General features: G+C 37.6%; 1 protein-coding gene across 7 annotated transcripts in view; it reads right to left on the reverse strand.

The window, feature by feature from the left end:
• The window catches only part of Rabgap1l (RAB GTPase activating protein 1 like), a 599,727-nt gene that overhangs the window by 26,969 nt on the left and 548,171 nt on the right, over positions 1–24,587 (reverse strand). For 4 of the 7 annotated variants that reach the window (XM_075988370.1, XM_075988369.1, XM_075988374.1 and 1 more), the window contains one exon: positions 7,475–7,567. In XM_075988370.1, the coding sequence (XP_075844485.1) occupies positions 7,475–7,567 (93 nt within the window). Of the gene's footprint in view, positions 1–6,987; positions 7,279–7,474; positions 7,568–24,587 lie in introns of those variants that run through there. The other 3 variants (XM_075988372.1, XM_075988377.1, XM_075988371.1) reach the window with 2 other exon arrangements.

Consider the following 24,587-nt stretch of genomic DNA (forward strand, 5'->3'; position numbering starts at 1 on the left):
CCTGTTTATTTCTGGGGCTGAAGTTTTTGTGAAGCCATCTAAGGGATGGCAAGGAGAAACCAGAGAAATGCTAACTGGCAAGGAAAAGAAAATGAAGTCAGCTTTCAGGGAAAAAATGATGCAGAAGGCAGTGGCTATGTAAACCACACAATATTTTGGGCGTGTTGTCTGTTGCTATGATGAATTCTTGGAACATGCTTAAAAATACTTAAGGGTCAGGAGAAAATGTTTCTCTCATAGACCCAGCACAATTTTATTAGCAGATAAGCCAGTAACTCTTAAAAGTTTTCTTTTGGAAACTTTTTAAAAATGCTTTTTTTTTAATTTTTATTTTTTATGTGCATTGGTGTTTTGCCTGCATGTATGTCTGTGTGAAGGTGTCAGAGCGTCCAGAACTGAAGTTATAGGCAGTTGTGAGCTGGCATGTAGGTGTTGGGAATTGAACCCAGGTCCTCTGGAAGGGCAACCAATGCTCTTAACCACTGAGCCATCTCTCTAGCTCTTGGATATTTCTTTTAAAAGAGTTGATCACCACACTTAGATTTTCAAAAGACAGTTGTTTTGATATACAAAGATAAATGGCTACAGATGAAGTGCTTAGATATCTATTTCAACTATAAGTGAAAATTTGAGAGAAACCTCTGAGCTTTGGAAACTACCTAATGCTTTCTTACTTTTCTTATCACATTCAATTTCATCGTTCTTGTGGAAATTTAAACATTTAAATTGTCAAACTAAAAACAAATTTTTGTCAGAAATAACTACAGGTGGTAAAACACACTGTATTTCTTTATGTATTAAACCAAACAAACAAGAACCCCTGCAAACTTGGGTGATATGTTAGCAAAGGAGAGTAAACATCTCGGTACCTCAGACCACATTCCCATCAAATGATGGTCACTGTGCAGAACCAAACAACACACCAGTCATCCAGATTTGGCCTACAGCCACTATAGCTTTCTATGCTAGCACATAGACAAATTGGGCTACATAGTGAGCTCCCAGGCCAGTCTGTGTTAGTTTGAGACCCTCTCTTTAAACATAACAAAGAAAAAGTAAACAGTTACACATGATATAGAAACATACTACTGACATATAGTTTTCTCAACAATAATAGGAATAAAAGGTTTCTGAAAATACAAGAGAAACACTGGAGGACACTAGCGATCAATGATAGACTCACTACAAAATTCTCTTAAGCTTAGCATTTTTAGAGCTCCATGCGTAAAGAGTGACTGAGTCATGGGCAGCACCATCAGAAGCTATCTGTTCCTCCTTAGAGCTACAACAACATGTAACATTGTTATCCAGACTCAGAACAATGTGGAACCCTCTCAAGTTTAACACAATGATAAACAGAAGCCATCCTCATGTCCATTACTGCTCATTCAAATCACCTTACTTTATAGGATAGGTATTCCTGAAAGCCTACAACAGCTTCTATGACATGAAAGCAGTAACACATATACTTACTTTCATTGACAGAACAATAGTTTTTGAGGATAAATTTACTTCTCTTGGCATTTGTTAAGTAAGGAAAGGCCCAACATATATAAATGTAAAATAAAGAAATAAAAATAAAATAAAACCACCACATTTTCTTTTGCAGGTATGAAAGAAAAACTTAGTATGATTTACAGCACTCATTAGAAGAATCATTCCTGGGGCTAGAGAGTTGGCTCAGTAGTTACGAGCACTAGTTGCTCTTTCAAAGGTCCTGAGTTCAATTCCCAGCAACCAGGTGGTGGCTCAAAACCATCTATAATAGCATCTGATGCCCTCTTCTAGCATGCAGGCATATATGCAAAGCACTCATACATAAAATATAAATAAATGCAAATTAAAGAAAAAATAAACCCTGTCTCGCAAAACAAACAAAAAAATCCCCCCCAAACCCACAATCTATAATGCATGATGGGAAAGACATAAAGAATAAATAAAAAAGAATATAAAAAAATAGCTAAAAATCTGTGCTGTTTTTGAGAGTAACGATGGATGTTACTGCAAAGATTAATATGTAAGAAACCACTGAGTAATAGGAAATAACAAGCAATAGAGTCATCAAAAAGTTAAAAAAAAGGAGAAGAATAATCTCTATTTGGATTATATTTTATTCAGCTTTGTGATGGTTTGGTTGTGCTGGGGATCAAATCCAGGCGCATCCACATGTTAGGTAAGCCCTTCACCATTATCTATGCTGCTTGAATTACATTTTGACTTTAAAAATTTTACTATACCTAACTAAGTTCATGAAGGCAGTTAAACATTCTACATTTAACTATACTGAACATGACTATATATTTAAACTCTAAGTTATATATTTATGATACTATGCATGTCTTAGGCCCAACAGTTTAAACAGTACACATTCTTCCCAGGACCTTCCCCTACAGAACAGGCAGTTTTTACTACAATTTGGGAAGTTCACTGAATTTAATTAATTACTTGTGTTTTTAAAGACCTGACCCACATTACTATCAGCAGGTCTTAATTAAATGAAAAAGGGAGTGTATCTTTCTTTAAATTAGATGACAGCTGCAATTCTCTAGAAGCTTCTTCACCAATTGACTGTATTACTGAAATTCTTTCCCCACAATGAAATCAACCATGTCCTATGTGTAGGAAAAAGAATTTTGATTTCTAACACTCTTATCTGCTTTGGTGGGTTTGTTTATTAATTTTTAAAATGTTCTAAAACAGACATATCTATACATAAAAATATATTTTCTGGGGACATCACTAGCCACATCTATAGCTCACGTTTGAATTCAATCAAATTTATAACTTAAAAGGCCAGAATAGATAAGGCTATAAGGAGTTGTTTGAGGGTTCCCTGGGTTTCAATACAAATTTGATGCCAGATTAGACAGTATTTATGTTTGTGCTTATTACTCTATGTGTGTGTATATATGGATAGAAACACCATATACTCTACCTAGAAATTAATGAGCAATACTAAAAAAATGCACCATTTCTATTGTTCTACAAATTAGCACAAAATTTGACAAAAGATCTCCTTTGCAGAAGTATGACTTCTAAATAAGTACTATATTTTGACACAAGTGACTTGTGTCTCACAGAAGAAATGGTGGTATACTGGGGATGTAACTGGTAGAATGCTTGCCTAGTGTGCAAGAACTCCTGGGTTCTAAGTTCAGTTCTCAGCATCACATAAAAAGGGCATGGCGGCTTATACCTGTAATCTCAACACTCAGGAAGTAGACGCAAGGGGCTGGGAAGTTTGACATCGTAATCTTCAGCTACACACTGAGTTCAAGCCCAGCCTAGGACATGGGAGACACTGCCTCACAGAAAACACAGTAGCTGGGGAAATGGCTCAGTTGGTAAAGTGCTTGACATGGAAGCATTAAGACCTGAGTTTAGGTGTTCAGCACCTACATTAAAATCAAGCAAGCAAGCAAACAAACAATAAACAAAACAGTGTAGCTGTGTATGAGCTCATTGAGTAGCCAAATTAGAGAGCTTCAGGCTGAGAAATCCATCTCAAAAAATGAGGTATAGGGTAACTGAGGAAGATATCAGACACTGACATTTAGCCTCCATGCCCATTTGCACATACGTGTGCATGTTCCTGCATATGCATGTGTACACATACACACACCAAAAATAAAGAAAAACAGAAAAGAAAGAGGGTGGTCTAAAAGTAAATATTCTGGAACATTTGTCTTGGGTTAGGGTATAGATTTAATTTGTATACCATAAAATCATGTGCTCTTTGAAGACTGATTATTGAGCCATGGTCTCACTATGTAGCCCAAGCTTACTTCAAACTCTTGACCCTCTGCTTCAGCCTTTTATGTGCTGGTATTGCAGCTTGTTCACCACCACGTCTAACAAAACCATGCTTTGGTATACAATTCAGTTACATGAAACTGTACAGTCATCACCACTACTTAATTGCTGAACATTTCATGGTGCTTAGAATTTTAAAACTACTAACACCATTCCTTCTCTTTATTCATGGTAGAGACTGAAGTGTTGCATAGTCCAGTAATATAAACTGATTTTGTAATAGGCACAAAGAACGTGCTTAGATGGGAGGGCATGAAGGGAAATGCTAATGTGCATGGAACCTACGATCTCACACATGCTAGCTAAGTGCTTTACCCTGAAGTGTACCCCTAGGCCACATGCTTAGATTGGTACAGCAAAACATGTGGCCATTGAGAGTAACCTATGCATTCCTGGATCATTAATGTCAGCTCTCACTTTTATGCAAAAGCCCTTTTTAAATCTCATCAAGTATGAGAGAAATAACAGCACTAAACTGGAACAGTTATGGTATGACATTTCAGGGTTTTGTTTTTGTTTTGAAATATCCACAGTCTTAGCAACTCTCTTGCCATATGGCAAGCTGGAGGTTGACATGGCAATTTATGTAGTATGGTTTCCAATGGTAAAGGAGGAATCACTCCTGAACAGGTGTGAGTATTCATTGTCTTCAAGAGTTTCCCTAATAAACGAAAAGTGCCTGTTCCCCAAAGAGACCAGAAGATGCCAAATGTATTTTTGAACGTACTTTGTTATATTAAGATAATTATAATTTACTTCCTTATATGCATTTACTTATTTTTTCTTTACTTTTCATTTTCTGTTCTTTTTTTTTTGTTTTTCGAGACAGGGTTTCTCTGTGGCTTTGGAGCCTGTCCTGGAACTAGCTCTTGTAGACCAGGCTGGTCTCGAACTCACAGAGATCCGCCTGCCTCTGCCTCCCGAGTGCTGGGATTAAAGGCGTGCGCCACCACCGCCCGGCTCTCATTTTTCTGTTCTTTCTTATTTTTTTTCTTTTTTTTTTTTTTGGTTTTTGGAGCCAGGGTTTCTCTGTGTATCCCTGGCTGTCCTAAAACTTGCTCTGTAGGCAAGACCGGTTTTTACTTCAGAGATCCACTTGCCTCTGTCATGGAAGCACTGAGATCAAAGGCATGTACCAGCACAACCAGCGGTTACTTATTTGTGTGTTATATAGGCACACATATGCTACAGTATGAGCGTAATGGTCAGTGGAAAACTTTTGGGAGTCAGTTTTCTCCTCCACTCGTGGGTCAGGAATTTGAATTTAGGCCATCAGCTTTGGAAACAGGTGTCTTTACCTGAAGAGTCCATCTCTCCAGTTAATCTTAATTTACGTCTTAAACCAGATTTTTCTGTACCTGAAGGATCAAATCTGTTGATAGCTAGAGCTACACTGGCAATTACTAGCTTGAAATGTAATTATAACTTGATTATAGTTTTGTCAAGTAGATCATTGGGATTGATAGCTATACATTTTTTTAAAAAGGTATAGAAACATTTATTACATAACATACTAGAAAGCCATTATAATCATAAAAAAGAAATAGTGATAGAGGGTGTCTGACATGTACAATTAATTGCTACAGTGGGATGGGAGAGGTGGCACAGGCCCAAATGAAGATCAGCTTGGAATACAGGACAAGACTCTGTCAAAATAAAACCAACCAAACAAACAAAAATCAAACCCCACAATATTTGAACCTAAAATACCTATTTTTAAAAGTTTGATTTGATATCAATAAAAACTGTACAAGTAATCTTACAGTTTATAAGTGATATATTTATACATGCCAGCTTTGACACAAAAAGGATGTAAGATAGTTACAGTTCAGTTGTTTTACAGTCTCTTTGGACTCTGTGAGGCATCTGCTGTGGTTTTGTGTTTTTATATGGGATCTCATTATGTTGCTAATTTCAATCTCCTGGACCTAAATGATCCTCTATCCCGTCACAGAGAGCTACATAGGTGCATGCAACTGTGCTCAGTTTTTGCCTGTGTAATTATGAAAGTTTGGGCTATCATTTTCTTTTCTTTTATCTGAAAGTACTTTATTCATAATGGTGGTAGTATTCTAAAAATTAGAATGATGTGATCTTTAACAGTTCATCATGAGTCCATTTATGCCTTTTTGTATCATAGGTCTGGCATTAAAACTGAAATTTACTGAGAAGATAATAGTGGATAGTCATCAAACCTTCTCTATAAGCATATAATCTGGTAATAGTTATCTATCATAACCATATGTGGAATTATTTTCATTTCTCAAGCCAGTTCTAGAGGAATGAAAATAATATACTGACTGATGATAAGACTATAGGGTAGTAATAGTTATACAAAATATGAAGATGGTCAGTGAATGACTGAAGAGGCAGGTCCAAGCAAAGTTATATTATTCTAGTCATGCTTGTGGTAATGGAGTTTAAAAACCAATAACAATTTATTAAACACCAATTATGTTCTGAGTACTTAACACACAGCAGCCTTCGATCTCAAAGTAATTCACCACAAAATTATATTTGCCCAAGTATTTTACAGACACAAGGAGAGGTTCAATGACTGACTCAAAATGCTGACCAGTAACATAGGAACCAAAGTCCTCATCTATAGTTTTGAATCCTATTGCCTTTTCCAGAGAGCCAGGATTTTAACCGCAGTCTGTTTGACTATGAAACCCACAGAGCCATGCTCCTCTGTGAGCGTTTCTTGTTGTTCTATTCAACAATAAAGTCAAGATACATAGTGTGACTGCTGCCAACATATACCTTTCCACACTGGTTATGGAAGTAAAAGTCAACCCAGTGTGGATGGTTCCATTAAGAAAGGCACCATAATGCTTTCCTTGGAAGGGCATTTAGGCATCAGTTGGATATTGACATAGCAAGGAGGGACTCAGACCTATCTGTTTGAGTCTAAAAAATTAAACCAGCTAAAGGAAGACAGTAACATTTCAGAAGGTAAAAATTAAATTGCAAATCACTGTTTTCCAACATTGCATGCTGTGACCAATGCTGCTAATTATCACTGAAAAGATCTATCTTTGTGATGAAACAATTTTTTAAAATACCCAAACCAATGAAGATACAAATGAGATAATTTTGATTCTAAAACTGTATGCAAATGTCATTGCCACCTATGATTTGTTTGTGGAAATGAAACATTGCAACAAATACATTGCTGTGATTGATACATCTTTGTGGTTTTTATTTTTCCTTCTGAGTTTTTTATTTTTAACATCTGCTACAGACAAGGACAAGTTTGCAATATCCTTCCGTCAGTCTTGGAACGGTCACATCTAAGAGTCTCTGTGGAAGTGATCATGCACAGCTAAGACAGTACTTTTTGGCATTTTCTGTTTTATTTTTCTCATTTTTGAAAGAAGAAGGCCACTTTCTTTTTCCCTTTCAGCTTCTCATGAAGATTCACAGTATACATGTAATAGCTGGAGTTACCTAAAAATATACAAACTGAGAGAAAAAAAAATATTATGGTGGAATACTCAAAAGTCAGTGGAAAATGAAGACATGGGCATAGTCTGCATGCCACTGTCTGAAGAGTTCAGAGTGGAGCAGAGGGAACTGAACTCACCACAGCTGCTGAATTAGGGAAAATAAGGTCTTTTTGCCCTGGGAAGTGCCAAGTGCCTCCAAAGTGTCTCCATACCTTGTATCTATCCATTGGGTCTTCCTGTTGTAGCTGATTCTCCCGCATTGCCTGATACTCTTTTTCATATTTCTTCAGCTTTTTGGTTGGTACCTGCAGTGTTTGGAGAACAATATGTTAGATAAAAACCTTATATTGTAAAAAAAAAAAAAAAACAAAAACAAAACTTTTAAAACGTCTTGTGTGTCTGGTATTCTAAAATAGTATTTCCAACTTAGAAATGAAGTAAAAACCAGGTTCTAGAATAGAGTCTAGTAGACTTTTCCTGTGAAGGTGAAGACAGAATACCTTGCAGGCTTTGTAAGCCATATCACTGATGTTATAACCATTCAACTCTTCTGGGACCAATGGTTCCATGGGTAGTAGACAAACAAACGTGTATGGTTCTGATCCAATGTTACAAAAATAACTGGGTTGCCTCTGTTTTACTATACTGTTGATGTCACAACCTATTTTGTGAATATATTTAATATTATTAATTTTAGCTACTGTTAGGTGTAATTTACTTTATCATATTGAAAAGTGAAAAGTTCTTCTTTATAAAAGCAAAAAAATGTGTAAAATATCATAAACAAAAAGGTAGTAAAGTTTGACAATGAAACCTGAAGGTGTGAGATGATTATGCTGAATAAAACAATAAAATTAAACAAATCATCTATTTCTTGCTAAGATTATGTCATCTTCAAAAGACAGCTGTTAACATGGGCATGGCAGCACACTCAGGAGGCAGAGGTAGGTGGAACTCTGAGGATGGCTTGGTCTACACAACAAGTTCCAGGCTAGGCAGGCTACAGAGTGAGAGCCTGTTACAAAACAAAATAAAAAAGATAGTTGTTCATTTTTCTCTAAAGGTTATGATGATTCAATATTAGAATTCTAAGAAATAAATACAGTATATAGACCACAGAACTATCTATCAGTAAAGAAGCCAGTATTTGAATGACAACTATTTAGAAATTGTAATATTTCAACAAATAGACACTTAGTTGCCCAGAACAGTTTCTTCACTTAAAAATTGCAAATAATTTCTACCTGGTAAAGTAAAGGTTGCCAGGAGATTTAAATAATGAAACATATAATGTATCTAAAATACTTCCTGGTTTGTAGAAGTTTTTAATAACAAATATGCAGTAAAAATTAATGCATTAGAATCTATTCTGTTCTATGTGGCTGATAAAGTCCATTTTCATTGTTGTATAAAAAAACTATATAACTTCTTTTTTTTTTCTAGTGGTGCCTGCATCCTACATCAAAGTCCTATATAATTCTTTCAAACATCGAAATTCTCTTAATTCTAGATCCCAAAGAAAGAACTTGAAATGAAGGAAGTTTTATTTTAGGTAGTTTTAGAGTCTATAAACATGTTATGTATGCCTTCTCGAGAAATCAGTGAAGGCAAGGAAGATGTGTCTTAACACACGGCACACTTATTAAAAGATATGATTCATCCTAAGCCTCCAAAGATGCTTCCTGTTGAGTTCACTATATGATGTTTAGAAAATAGAAGAGCCAAAGAATACAGAATTACTTGAATGAAGGTACTTCAGACTTTTCTAGGGTGAGGATAACGTCAATTCCCTGCAATCTGGCCAGAGTTTGTTCAATATAGAGACCAGGATTGTTCTTTTGTTCTGATTACCCTGGGACTCACCATCAAAATCACTGTGATGAACTGCAGTGATCTGCTGCTGACCATGATTGGGAATTTTTACAAAACAGGGTCCAAATCTGGTACACAGAGTAATCCACTCAATAATCACATTATGTGAATTTTCACCTGGTTAATGGGGAAATATCTTTCCGCCAATTAAGAAGTGAGGACATTCTCCAGAGTGTGACTGAACTGCAAGTCACTGTTGATTAAATCTTGTCAGGAGAAACACTAATTATTGATTACTCCAAGTCCAGAGACTTTCCCAAGCACACTGTGACCAACTAGATTGAACAGAAAGGAAAATGCCACCTGCCAACTGAGTGACTTCACAGATCCTTAGCTAAACAGGAGAAAGATACAATATCTGAACTAGCAAAACATCTTTTCTTTGTTTTGATGGTGTTCTCCTTTTCTTTCAATTTTCTATGTGTTAATCATTCATTCAGAAACTGAAAATGACTCTCAAGATCAAGCCTCGGTCTCTGGTGCTGAGACTGCCCTGAGCAAAGGGAAAACAGGAGAGTGTCTCCAGGCTGTAAGCAGTAAAACTCAACTTACTGTTTATGTGAAGAGGTTTATTTCAATTTGGAAAAAAAATAAAAGGTTTATTTAACACTTTTAAAATATATACATAAAATAATTATTCTTATTTTAAATGCACTAAACACCATCAGTAAGTGAATCTTTCCCATCTGGCTGAGATTCTATGGTGCTTGGCTTTATCTTCTTCAGGGAAACAGAACAGGTTCCCAGAGCAATGTGTTGCTAGGAAACCTTCCAAGCTTATTTATCTTGTGCTGTTGGGTGAAACCAAGCATCCACCTGTAATTGCAGCAATGCAAAAGGGGAAAATATGGGGGAAAGAGACAGTGGGGTGGATATTAGACTCTTGGTATGTATGAGATAATCAGGAAAATGGAACCTTTTCTACAGTTCAGGCACAAATACAAATTATATGTTATTTTAGGAAATATGAAAATTTTCAATTTTTCTTACTGAAGAATGGAATTAAATAAAACCTGTTCAGTAGGTAGTTTTCATTAAATGAACAAAAGGCCAACTAAAATTATTAAAATTGAAAGAATTTATTATCTCAAGTATAGATCCTTATTCCTTAAGAAAAATCAATTTAATGATGGTATGCACTTGAAGAATGTGTTAAGAATTATCTAGCACTCCTTTTATGTGCTGAATGGATGCAGTGTGTGGGTGATTTCACCAGCTGAGCACCCTCGACCTTTCCAGAACTTCCTATCTGGCTGAATTCAGGAAATGGAGAACAACTGACAACAAGCACTCAATATTTCAAAATGTCCCTTTAAAAAGGCAGAGCTGCAGCTCCTTTGTAGAGTGCTTTGTCTAGCAAAAGATCTGGAATTTAGTTTTCTAAGCTATTGTTAATTTTGACCAACAACCAACCAACCAAACAAACAAACAAAATAGGAAAATAAAACTGGATTCCAACTCTGGGGGGATTGCAGCAGCATCCATGCAAACAGCCATTCACCGGCTGACTTATCGATGACAGCCACATTCTGGAACGACAGCATCTTCAGACAGAACCCATGTTCTGAATCAGTCATGTTAGAGACAAATGACACAGTACTTGGCCCCAACATGGAAACTCATGAAATAAACATCCACTTACACAGAATTAGGGACTTTTGGAGACTGCCTACTTGTCAACCTTTTCTTTAGGAAAAAGAAGCTGAACAACTGGAGCTACTGCAGCCTGGCACTCCCTCTGGCTTCTGGATTCCTACCTGCAGAGAGTGGGCCCTCTTCTTGTAGCTGAGATTCTTCCCAATACAACTGCCACTTGTGTGTGTGTGTGTGTGTGTGTGTGTGTGTGTGTGTGTGTGTGTGATATTCATACACATTTTATTTACTGCTTTTTCTCTTACTCAACTTTAAAAATACACAGACCTATTAGTATAAGAAAACAATTAACTTGAAAGCAGAACTTGAAGTAAAAAAATAGTCACTCAAAACTGCCTTCAGACGAACCCCAGAACCAGTGAGTATGCTGTTTCACAGTACAGCGCAAATGGATTTTCAAATGCGACTAAGCCTAGGAATCCGAGATAGAAATATTTTAGGCTATTGGGTAAATCCTGTGAAATTACATGAATTATTAAGAGAGAAGGGTTTTTCTGACTTCACTGAGATGTGACTATTGCCAAAGGGCCAATCCACTGTTGTCACTGCTGCTGGTGCTGTGCTGACTTTGGAGAACAGAATTCCCTCAGTAAAGAAAATATGAGCAGCCTTTTCATGCTAGAAAAAGGAAATGGACCTCCACAAACGATCATGGTCCTGACGACACTTCCATTTTTGTTCGTGAGATCCATGTCTTCTTCCAACCTACAAATCTATGCAGTACTACGCATGTCCTTACAACCACTTAACTTACAGGGATTTACTATGATACTAAGATGGAATTAAAACAATATATTACAAATAGTAATCGCTATTAGTTGTGCTGCTAAATGGTTGCAAACAGAAGTCAGTCAAAAGTCTTTATACATTTGCTAAAAGCAAGAATGACATATACATATTTATATATATGAAAATGCCAGAATTTAATCTATTACTGTCCATGCTAACTTAAAAATTGAAAAGAGAAAACCACCCCCTCCTCTTCATATGACTGTAAGAATACCATTATAAAATAAATTATAAATGGTTATGTCTTATGTTACAAAAACCAGGACACAAAACTAGATACAGTAAGTGATAAGTAAAGGCCATGGGGCTCCATTTGAAGTCCAAACTCATGTGGTCCCTTTGGAATTACTCTCTCATATCACTAATCTCACTGGCTGTGGTATTTCTGAAGTTGCATCCAGGCGTTGCTAAGGAACTAAGCACTATTCACAGGTATTTTCATTATGGATTCATTGCATTGCCCTTTTAGATGACCTTTCAGCCCTCTAAACTGATAATGACGACCAGTATTTTGAAGGACACCACACTACATCAAATGGGCCTTTTCATTTATTTCTCAAGTGATAAAACCTAGTAGGTATCAATTCAAAATCACTGACGAAACTTAAACTCTACTGCTGGCATAATGCTTTCATCTGCCACTTACTAATGAGAATAAGTCATATTCCACTGTTATCAGGAAATAATGAAGAAAAGAGTCTAATAAGTGAAGGCAGAGGGGGTGGTAGAACGGTGACCTCTAATAACAAGAAAGGAGAAGCAGTCATTATCCAGTTGTCTTGCTTTTTCTTCATACCAATTACCCTCACCTAGTCAGAGATACTGGAGAGAAAGAGAACAACAGCAACAACAAAAAGCAGTTTAAGTGTTCTTAAAGGAAATGCATAGCCTGAGAAATGCTTTGGATTTTGTAATCTGGAATATTTGCAAATGTGTAATGAAGTCCCTTTACATTGGAGATGGGACCCAAATGTAACAACTAAACTCATTTATGCTCCATATAGACCTGATATAATAACTAGAATGTGATTTAAACATTTTATGGCATGTGTAGTGTTTTGTGAGCATGTGTGCGTGCATGAAAGTGTGCACACTTGTGCGTACATGAAGGCCAGTGGAGGTTATCAGATGTCTTGTTCTTTCACTTTTAGCCTTATTCCTTTGAGACAGGGTCTTTTACTGAACCTGGAGTTAGGCTGGTGAACAGAAGACCGGAGCATCCTCCTCTCCCATTCCCCATGGTGTTAGGATTAGTGGTGGTGCACAACCATGACCAGTTTTTAAGAGGGTGCTAAAATCCTAACCCAGGGGGGCATGGATAGCACACACCTATAATCCCAGCATTTGGGAGGCAGAGGCAGGCAGATCTCTATTAGTTCAAAGCTAGCCTGGTCTACACAGTTGTTTTAGGAGGCTGCTTGTTTTGTTCCCATCTGCTCAGTCCCGAAATAATCACACAGGAACCATATTATTTGCAATACTGTTTGGCCAATAGCTTAAGCTTATTTCTGGCTAACTCATATCTTAAATTAACCCATCTCCGTTAATCTATGTATTGCTACGAGGCTGTGGCTTATCCAGTAACATTCTGACATCTGTCTCAGGTGGGACTACATGGCTTCTCCTCACTCTGCGTTCTTTCTTCCAGCTTTTAGTTTAGTTTTCCCTGCCTACCTAAGTTCTGCCTTACTATAGGCCAAAGCAGTTTCTTTATTCACTAACCAATACAAGCAACACATAGACAGAAAGACCTCCCACACCACACAGAGAGTTCCAGGACAGCCATGATTGTTACACAGAGAAATCCTTGTAGGCAGAGACTGCTTTTTCATTTACTGGTCACCCAGACCCAAATAATAACACAGAAACTATATTAATTACAACACTGTCTGACCAATAGCTTATGCATATTTTTAGCTAACTCTTAAATCTTAAATTAACCCATTTCTATTAATCTGTGTATTGCCATGAAGATGTGGCCTACAGGTAAGGTTCTGGTTGGCATCTTTCTCCTTCTGCAGCTCCACAGCATCTCCTTGACTCTGTCTACCCTCTCTACATATCTTTCTTCAAATTTCCTGCCTGGCTTTACTCTACTAAGCCATTGGTCGAAACAGCTTCTTTAATAGCCACTGGTAATAAAACATAGTCATAGTATACAGAAGGGAATGCCATATCAAACCCTTTCCTGAAAAAAAAAAAAACTAAAACAACAAAAAAAAACTAAAACAACAAAATGAAAAGATCCTAATTCAGGTCCTAGTGTTTTCACAGTGAGTGCTCTTACAAACAAAACTCCCTCAGCATAAACCCCATGCTTGCATTTTAAATAAGACCTGCTGTATGGAAATAGGTATGGGATTTTCTACTTTTGGTAGACAGTACTCAAAATGCTTCAGATTTTGGAGCATTTCAGATTAGGAATGTTTAATATGCCCACCCAACTTTCTTCATTCCCTAAATCTCTCTCTTATTGTCATTTAAAGAATGTATTTGGGCTGGGCAAAAGATTCAGTGGATAAAGTGCTTGTTGCATAAGCATGGCACTTGAGCCTGTATGACCAACACTTACTTAAGAAAATAAGCTATCGTGAAAGGTGATGCTTCTCTAATTTCCCTCTCTGTTTTCTTATCCTTAGTGTATAGGAAGGCCACTGATTTTTTGGAGTTGATCTTGTATCCTGCCACATTACTAAAGGTGTTTATCAGCTGTAGGAGTTCTTTGGTAGAGTTTTTCACTGGCTTTGTGGGAGCCTAGGCAGTTTGGATGCTCAACTTACTAGACCTGGATGGAGGTGGGGGTTCCTTGGACTTCCCACAGGACAGGGAACCCTGATTGCTTTTCGGGCTGGGGGGAGACTTAATTGGGGGAGGGGGAGGGAAATGGGAGGCGGTGGCGGGGAAGAGACAGAAATCTTTAATAAATAAATAAATTAATAAAAAAAATTTAAAAAAAATTACAAAAAAAAAGAAATTATAGACAAACACTAACTATAATAAAAAAAAAAAAGAAAATAAGCCAGCATCCCAGAACTGGGAGGTGGAGATAGGAGGATCCGAGGGACCTGCCAAGACAGTCAGTCCAGCCAATCAGTGAGCTCCAGGTTTAGTGAGAGACACTATCTCAAAAAATAAGTGGAGAGCAACAGATGAGGCATCTGAGGTCAACCTGTACTCTCCATATACACATGCATGGATGTGTACTGGGGTACAAAAAAAAAAGAATATTTCTCATTTTTAGGTGAAGTTAAATAGTTTGACAATCTTGATTGTTCTACATTAATTTCAAATAAACTTGTAATAGTCTTGATCTTACTAATCCAATATCAATTATTGCATTATTTTGCTTTATTATCTATTTTGAATACTTAGTAATCCTTGGATTTCATATGTACTATGGCTCTGATAAATTATATTACTGCTGATTTATTGTGTGTGTGCATGCACATGTGTGCCACAATATATATGTTGTCAGAGGATAAAATGTGGGAGCTGGTTCTCTCCTTCCATCATGTGTGGGTCCCAGGGATCAAGCTCAAGTTGTCAGGCTTGGTGGCAAACACCTTTACTCACCAAGTCATTCTCACAGCCCAGATTTCTGAGTCACTAGCTGGCCCAAATTTTACTTACATTATTTTAAATTAAATATGTTTCTCAGGCTAGCAAGATGGCCCAGTGGGTAAAAGTACTTTTGTAAGTCTGGTAAGTTCAGTTCCCAGAGGCCACATAAAGAATTGACTCTATAATTCAGTCCCCTGATTTCCTCATCAGAGTGGTGGCACACATACCAACATCTCACAATTCAAAGATTTAAAATATGTATTTCTCTTATAATTGTGATTTAGTTAGGTTTCCCTATGAACAAATGCGATCAATCTTTGCATTTTTAGGAGTTCAAGTGCTTCCCAACATCACAGATCTTAAATAGCAGAATTCCTTTTTTGTATTATATGTATAGCTGTTTTGCCTGCAGGTTCTTCTGTGCATCATATATGTGCCTGGTTCCCTCAGAGTCCTGAAGGGTCATCAGATCTTATGGAACTCTATGTTGGAGCTAGCAATCCAATCCGGGTCCTTTGGAAGAGCAACTAGAACTCTCTCCAGAGCCATCTCTCTAGCCCCAATAACAGATTTCTTAAGTAACAAAAATGCATTTGCTATATTAACTTAAAAACAACTTATTAACAGAGAAAAAGAAATAACACATAATAAAATACACATGTGGAGATTTTCAGCTTGGTATATGCAGTATAAATGGCATGATCATTTGTTTAGATGGGCCTTATGGAATAATAACTTTTTTTTTTTTTGGAAACTTGATGTTTGGAATTTAAGTGAAGAAAAGCACCTAGGAACTAGCAGTGTTCCTCAAAGGAAGGCACTAATGGTACTGGATCAGACAATTTTTGTTTGTTTTTGTGTATATGTGCTAAAGATGAGATGCAGGACCTTGTCCACACTAGGCAAGCACTCTATTACCTGTGTTACATGCCCGGGCTGTAAGAGGAGATTTGTGCATAATCTGCCCTACTCTGTCACCCCTGACTCCACTAATCTCACTTACTAATCGCTCTAACAATCAGGTTATTTTCAAACAGAGGCTGACAGGTTTGAGGGCTCTATGATCAAAATGGGATCTGCCAATAAATAAAGGATGCCTACAAGGTTTTCAATACGGTATTGGTATATTCTGGTGTCTGCTTCTTTCTGTTGGTGTTGGGTGGGGGAGGAGGGAGGGAGGAAGGAAGGGAGAGAGAGAGGGAGAGAGAGAGAGACTCACCATGTAACTCAGGTTGTATTCAAACTTACTATGTGATCAAGGATGGTCTTGATCCCTGATACTCCAGGGTGCTGAAATTACACATGAGTGCTGCCACATCCTGCTTTTTTCTTCTGCCTTTGAAAATTATTTCTATTATTTTTATTTATTTTGAGAGACAAATGGAGGAGGGTGGGAAGGTGCACATATGAGGTCAAAGGAAAACTTGCAGGAACTGGGTCTTTCCTTCCTTCCATCGTGTGTGTCTTGGTCATCAAAAATCATTAGACTTGGTGGCAAGTGCCTTTAAATGCTGAACTACCATGCTAGCCGCCTGCTCTTTTGTTTTTTGATTAGTAATAAGTGGCATTAAAAATGTATGGAATTATTTCAGGTCAAAAATTTTCCTAACAGCTTTAGAGTGATAACTTAGAAATGCCAGCACTTAATCCTCTTAAGGACTCTGAGGCAAGTCATTCAGAATTTACAAATGAGAAAAATGAGGAGAGGCAGCATGGGATTATGCAGCTGGTGAACAGCTAGAAGTGGGCAGACAGTAGTTCTCAGCAGCCTGTGCTCTCTAACTTTCCTCTAACATAAGACAGGGCTACTTAGGAGGTTGAAGGACTAGACAGAAGGCCACATACATCTAATTACAACATGTCAACAGATGATCAAAAGGTACAAGGCAGAGCAAGAGGGAATTTATGGTTTGAGAGGCAGCGAGGGAGCAGTACCCAGTGAGGAGGAGTCTCAATGTGCTTGCTTTGGAACCCTTTTTTCTTCAATAAGAAGATGCCATTTCTCCTGTGCTTAAAAGCAACATGTATATAAAAGATGGTGAGATAAATCCCTGCTTAATAAGTTAAATTTAAAAGTTAATATGATCCTGTCTTAGTCACCATCCTATTACTGTAAAGAAAGAGATACCATAACCAAGGCAACTTGTATGAAAAAAACCATTTAATTAGGGGCTTGCTTACAGTTTCAGAGGATGAACTTGTTATCATCATGGTGGAGAACATGGTAGGATCATGGCAGGAGCATGGTGGCATACCATGAGAGCTGCATCCTAACCCAGGCAGAAATAGAGGGTGACTCATAGGACCTGGTCTGAGCTTTTGAAACCTCAAAGCCCACTCCTAGTGATAAACTTCCTCTAACAAAGCTATACTTTCTAATCCTCCTAATCCTTTTAAAGAATCCCACTCTCTTGTGAGTAAGTAATCACACATATGAGCCACAGTCCCAGGTTAATATTCTTCAAATAAAATGTTCTTAGAGGTCATAAGCCCAAGTGCTAAAAGAAATTCATATTAAAGAGCAAAGCCACTAACCATTATCTGTTGCTTTGTACATACCAGATCATTTCTTAGGATGAATAGAACCATTCCATTTTGTATATTAATCCCTGGACAAAGAGAATAGTCACAGTCTTTGGAAATTGTAAGCAACCCAAGAGGGTGTCTAAGATAGAATCTCAGTCTCTTCTGAAGAATTTATCCACCTGGATATCAAGTGGGTCAGTGGTTGCCACAGTCATTTTGCAGCAGCTGGTAAATTAAAGGACTGGAGAGGAAATGGAAGGAGCCAAGAGATGTCCAGGAAGAGATCTTCTCCTTGGGGTTTCACTTTGACCCTTCATACTGGATAGTAACAAACTACTTTGACTCTGAGCATTTAACAGTAAGAGAAAGGGGGTACTAGTCAATGATATTTTATCCATAAAATTAAGAAAAAAATTAACAAAACATCAGAGCCTATAAAAGACTGTTAGACTCTAAAACTTAAGGATTACAATCATGTAAGAGGGTGGAGAAAAGGAATGCACTCATTTCTTACTATAACTCTAACTCACAAGGCAACAGCAATCAACTTGCTAAGTGTCCCCCTCTTCCATTCACAGTAACAACCTATGGCACTGAACTTGCTTCTATCTCTTTTGACATGTCTGTTTTCCTAATAACTCATGCCTAATGATATATACCTGTGACCAGCTCCTGGATTCATTAATGATTAATTGTATGTGAACCATTTTGGGGTGTCCATTGTTTTTTCTAGAATGTAGCATATTCATCATCTATGAAAGCTCCTGAAATAATGATTTCAACTTTCTTTGACCTGTTTAAATATAAGTTGTCTAGTCCTGAGCCTTCAGCAGCTTTAGGAAATGTACATTTTATAGGATCTGCTTACCTGTCCATTCCTAATCTTTTATTCTGTCATTTTAGATTTAGAAAACTATTTTTGTGGAGCCTCTTGACACTTCTATTATAAAACTTTCTTATCAATAAATAATGTCTGAAAGTAAAGGAATTTTTATATTATTTATATGTTGAAAATGTCCAGATTTAGAGCTTATGGTTGTGCTGGCTAGTTTTATGTCAACTTGACACAAGCTAGAGTCATCTGAAATGAGGAAACTTAAATTGATAAAATGCCTCCATAAAAGTACAGGGTATTTTTCTCATTAGTGATTAATGGGGGAGGGCCCAGTCCATTGTTGGTGGTACCATCCTTGGGCTGGTACTCTTGGGTTCTATAATGTTGAACAAGCCATGATGGGAAAACCAGAGAGCAGAAGCCTTTCGTGGCCTTTGTATCAGCTCCTGCCTCCAGGCTCCTGCCCTTTCCCGTTCTTGACTTCCTTCAATGATGAACAGTTATACAGAAGTGTAAGGCAAACAAAACTTTCTCTTCAAATTGCTTTGATCACAGTGTTTCATCACAGCAATAGTAGTCCCAATCAAGACATTAGTTTTCCACTGCACTCAACCATATATCCAAAAGCTGAAAGTCTATACCATCATTTGGGTGGTTCCCATTTGAGAAATTTGAGACCTATACTCACTCCCTACCCCTATTCTCAGCATGCTTTTCTTCCATCTGAAAGCTCATGTCAGTTGCCCAGAGTGATCCTTGACGTCCTCCCTCACTAGTACTCAAATATGTGATAGTTTATGCTTGCTTCCCCCTTTGAGCCTCATTGACAAGACCCTGCCTGGTTCAACTCCTTGTTCCTCCTATCAGAACTATAGCATAACTTCTAAACTAGTCTTGGTATCCTGTATTTCATTGTAATTTGTTTCAGAAGAAAATAAGTCATTATGCTTCCTAAGATATTCAACTGCTTCCCAATACACTTAGGAAAAATACTTGGCAAGGGTATGCTGATCTACTGAATACCGAATCTGTATTTTCTCCATGTCATATTTTGAAAAAAAAAAAGGTGATCATGACATTTTGTCTTGTGCATTTTCTAAGCCATGTTTAAACATACCTGGTGTAAGAGGTCCTTCTGTATTTGTGTTGCTTTCATTTAAAGAAACTGCCTTGGCCTAGTTGATAGGGTGGATCTTAGATAGGCAGGGTAGACAGAACAGAATTCTGGGAGAAAGAAAGAAGAAAGCAGAGACAGGCAGACACCAAGGTTCTCCTGCCCGAGATGGATGCTGGTTAGACTTATGCTGGTAAGCCACAGTCAAGTGGTGATACAGATTAGCAGAAATGGGTTAGATCAAGATGTGAGAGTTGGCCAAGGAGAGGCTAGATATAATGGGCCGGACAGTAATTTAATTAATACAACTTCTGTGTGGTTACCTCGGGTATAAGCTAGCCGGGCAGGACAGAACAAAGGGGCCCCACGCTCATTACAACACATATCTATATTAGTGCCTATTTTACTATAGTCAAGGAGCATAATTTATTATAAAATGAATATGTATGAATATGGAGTAAAATTAATTTTTTTACTGACAAAGATATTCAATCAAAGGGTTTAGAGATAAACACTTTCTGCTCTAGCCCCACCAGATATTTTGCTATTTTTAAAACATTTAGTGTGTGTGTGTGTGTGTGTCTATGTACAACTAACTGAGCTACTCAAGGATGGACATACAATTATTTTAACTCCTGGCCAGAAGGTAAGGAACCTCTCAGATCCTTGTCAATACATGGCATAAAAAACATATTAACACCTTCACCCGGATTTTTCTGGGCAAACTAGGAAAAAGAAGGTCACAAAGTCTCTGGAGTGGGTAAGCCAGGAATTTAATTCTGGGAGAAACTTGTTTAAAATTCCATAAGGTCTTAAGAAGAGGCACATTGAAACAATATATTTTCTTCCTTTCACAGCCTTCTGAAGAAAAATAAAAGCATTGAGAATATAAATGACTCAAGAGATTTATAGCTTAAAGCAAATCACCTTAAGGTACTGGGATCCATCAGCTCTGAGATGGAACAGCTTTTGAAGCCGGCATGTTCCTTGAGAATGCTTTTCTTTATGTATTAGTTTCTACACTCATTCCTTTCTGCTCCCACTGCATCCTGTACTGATTTATACAAATAATTCTGTGTTCTTTTCTTTACTCCCAGGAGACAATAGTTGCTGTGGAATTTTTATTGTTTTTTAAATCTTTTTGGATTCTTTGCACTTACAAAAGAGGAAGAAGCCATTTAGCCTGTTTTTAAATTAAGCAATAAATATTCCATGACTATATTGCTATCCTCAATCTGGAGCTAAATTATTAAAATTCTAATTCTTTTTCACTTTGCAAAAATTAAGAAGCAGGAATAGCTTAAATTGGTATATCATACCAAATGTTTTGATTTATTTATTTAACTTTTTTTTAGAAGAACTTAAAATCTACTATAACCTCTGAAGTAAAATCCCATCTTTAAAAGACTTTTGGGTTAGAAATTTATCACTTAGAAATTTCAGTATATTTGGAGAGTAACAGAATGACTGACAAGTCCTAAAAATTAAGATTACAGGATATTTTATGTTGCATTAATTTTGAATATATGTGGGATGGTGCTGGCTTCATTCTAGGAATTAGATTCATCAGATACATCCCCAAAACTAGGATAGAAGAATCCAGTATGGTTAAGCATCACAAGTGAGATAATTAAGCGTACTTGAAACTGGAGCATGAGAAGAGAGAAACAAAGAATAGAAAGTCAAAGGAATACTGTTCTATATTTGAATCCAACACTACAAACACTGTAACAGCACTGTATTTAACTTTGTAAATAAATAAAAGATGCTAAGAAACCTGAAGAAGTACATCTATGTCAGTCATTATTGGCAACTGGATCAAGAAGAGATCCATCTCTTGTTCAAAATATCTACATGTAGGCTGAAGGCTACAGACATTTATGCTATGAGTACTTAACTGAGGATAATGTATAAGACAATATATATAATTTTACTATACCTGGCTGACAAAGATAAACAGCTGGAAAGAAAAATGAGTAATCTTTACCAGTTCCATTTACTTTGAAGAACGTAGACCTCACACAGTTATTACCAGCAGTAGTATTAAACTGCACCAAGACAGTACTGCTGTTTTTATACAACAACTATTTAAGGTTTGGGATGGGTTTTGTTGTTGTTTTTGCTGCTACTGAAGCCATTGTTTTTGTTATTGATTGATTGATTGATTGAGACAGAGTCTATATGATCTTGGCTGGCCTGAAACTTGCTATATGGATCATGCTGGGATTGAACTTCCATCAATTTACCTGTCTTTGTTTTTCAAAAACAAAACTATAAACACACACACACACACACAAACATATGAGCTTTTTAACATGGAAAGAAAAATTTATCCCAATATCACTATTAAAAAATTATCCATGCTAGTTAAGGGGGTACACAACAGTAATCCCAGAACCTGAGCTGGGGTGGGGGAATCCCTGAGAGTTCTAGGCCAGCATAGACTCCAGAATAAGTGTCAGGGCAACTGGACACTGTTTTAAAAAACAAAGAAACAGCAGAAACAATGCATATAACCTCCAATCATGTATCCACTTACTCATTACATCAGCATTTACTGCCTTTCAATTATACTATAGGCCTAGTCTTCCCAATAATCATACAATCAAAACGTATATTTTATTTATTTATAAAGTTTGCTCAGTGCTCTGAAGGAGGAGTAAAGGAGGAGGAGTAGTGTATGATTCTACTTTTGACTCCTTCTCTGGGGATGGAAATGAAGGTGAACTCAGACTAAGTCAGTCAATGACAAGTGGGCAGAAAAAATGTCCAGGTATAGGGACAATGAACACAGATGGGAGGAACTACATAGTTACCAACATAATGTAGGATGAAGATCTAGGTCCCTTGTTCAAAAACTAAGGATTCAAGATAGAGCAGGAAACCAAGTATGGAGACCCATATAGCTGCACAGGTCACATATTCAGCATGTTAGTCTGGGTCAAAGAAAATAGAGGAATTGCTAGCCAAGGCCATAGAGGTCTGAAATACACAAGCATCACTCTCGCAAGGAGGGGAGTTTCAGGAACCACAGAGTGCCTGCTAGTCTATCTCACATTCCCACAACAGTTACTAAAAGCTATTGTGCAAGCCAGGCTTGCACAAATCAGGCTGTCTGTGCTGAGAAAGACAAAGGTGGTGTCTGCTTTTAAAGGGCTTGCAGACAATTCTTTAATTTAGGGTCCAGTGTGCTGGGTTCTACAAGGAAAGTATAAGCACCATTTATGAAGGAGTCAAGACATAAAGATTACTTCCTTGGAGTAGGAAACTGCAAAACAAACATGCAGGAAAACTACAAATATAGACAGAAACTGGAATTTGTCAGCCTTGATAGCAGTGATTCCACCAGGACCAACAAGCATAGCTAGTATTCCTATGTGTCAGGCGTGAACTGCTGTATGCCTTGTATGATTAATTCATTCGAGCTTGCCATTAATGAGGTAAGCTCTACACATAAAGAAACAGGCACAGAGTGACTGAGTGATTTACCCAAGGTTACACAGCTAGCAGGTTGGGGTTCATTTCAATCTGCACAGTCGAGGTCCAAAGTTCTGGCCCTACACTGCTACCTATCATTTCAATATCATTGTATATTTGATTCTGTTTTGTTTATTTCAAGTCTATAGGCTGGGACTAGAGACATGGGTCAGTGGTTAAGAGGGCTTACTACTCTTTTTCTTTTTTTTCTTTTTTTAAATTTATTTATTTATTAAAGATTTCTGTCTCTTCCCTGCCGCTGCCTCCCATTTCCCTCCCCCTCCCCCAATTAAGTCCCCCCTCCCTCATCAGCCCAAAGAGCAGTCAGGGTTCCCTGCCCTGTGGGAAGTCCAAGGACCACCCACCTCCATCCAGGTCTAGTAAGGTGAGCATCCAAACTTCCCAGGCTCCCACAAAGCCAGTACGTGCAGTAGGATCAAAAACTCATTGCCATAAGTGTCTTTTAACCATTTGAACTTCTTCTGTTGAGAATTCTCTGTTCAGTTCAGTGCCCCATTTTTTAATTGGGTTCATTAGCATTTTAAAGTCTAGTTTCTTGAGTTCTCTATATATTTTGGAGATCAGACCTTTGTCTGTTGCGGGGTTGGTGAAGATCTTCTCCCAGTCAGTAGGTTGCCTTTTTGTCTTAGTGATAGTGTCCTTTGCTTTACAGAAGCTTCTCAGTTTTAGTAGGTCCCATTTATTCAATGTTGCCCTTAATGTCTGTGCTGCTGGGGTTATACCTAGGAAGCGATCTCCTGTGCCCATCTGTTGTAGGGTACTTCCCACTTTCTCTTCTATCAGGTTCAGTGTGTTTGGACTGATATTGAGGTCTTTAAATGGTTAAAAGACACTTAAGGTCGTGCTCAACTTCCTTAGCAATCAGGGAAATGCAAATCAAAACAACTTTGAGATATCATCTTACACCTGTCAGAATAGCTAAAATCAAAAACACCAATGATAGCCTTTGCTGGAGAGGCTGTGGAGGAAGGGGTACACTCATCCATTGCTGGTGGGAATGCAATCTTGTGCAACCACTTTGGAAATCAGTGTTTCGGTTTCTCAGGAAATTCGGGATCAACCTACCCCTGGACCCAGCAATACCACTCTTGGGAATATACCCAAGAGATGCCCGATCATATGACAAAAGCATTTGTTCAACTATGTTCATAGCAGTATTATTTGTAATAGCCAGAACCTGGAAACAACCTAGATGCCCTTCAATGGAAGAATGGATGAAGAAAGTGTGGAATATATACACATTAGAGTACTACGCTACGGTAAAAAACAATGACTTCTCGAATTTTGTGTGCAAATGGATGGAAAGAGAAAACACTATCCTGAGTGAGGTAACCCAGACCCAAAAAGAGGAACATGGGATGTACTCACTCATAATTGGTTTCTAGCCACAAATAAGGGTCACGGAGTCTACAATTGGTGAACCTAAAGAAGCTAAATAAGAAGGTGAACCCAAGGAAAAACATATAGTTATCCTCTT

This window comes from Microtus pennsylvanicus, chromosome 10, assembly GCF_037038515.1.
Source record: "Microtus pennsylvanicus isolate mMicPen1 chromosome 10, mMicPen1.hap1, whole genome shotgun sequence".
NCBI lineage: Eukaryota > Metazoa > Chordata > Mammalia > Rodentia > Cricetidae > Microtus > Microtus pennsylvanicus.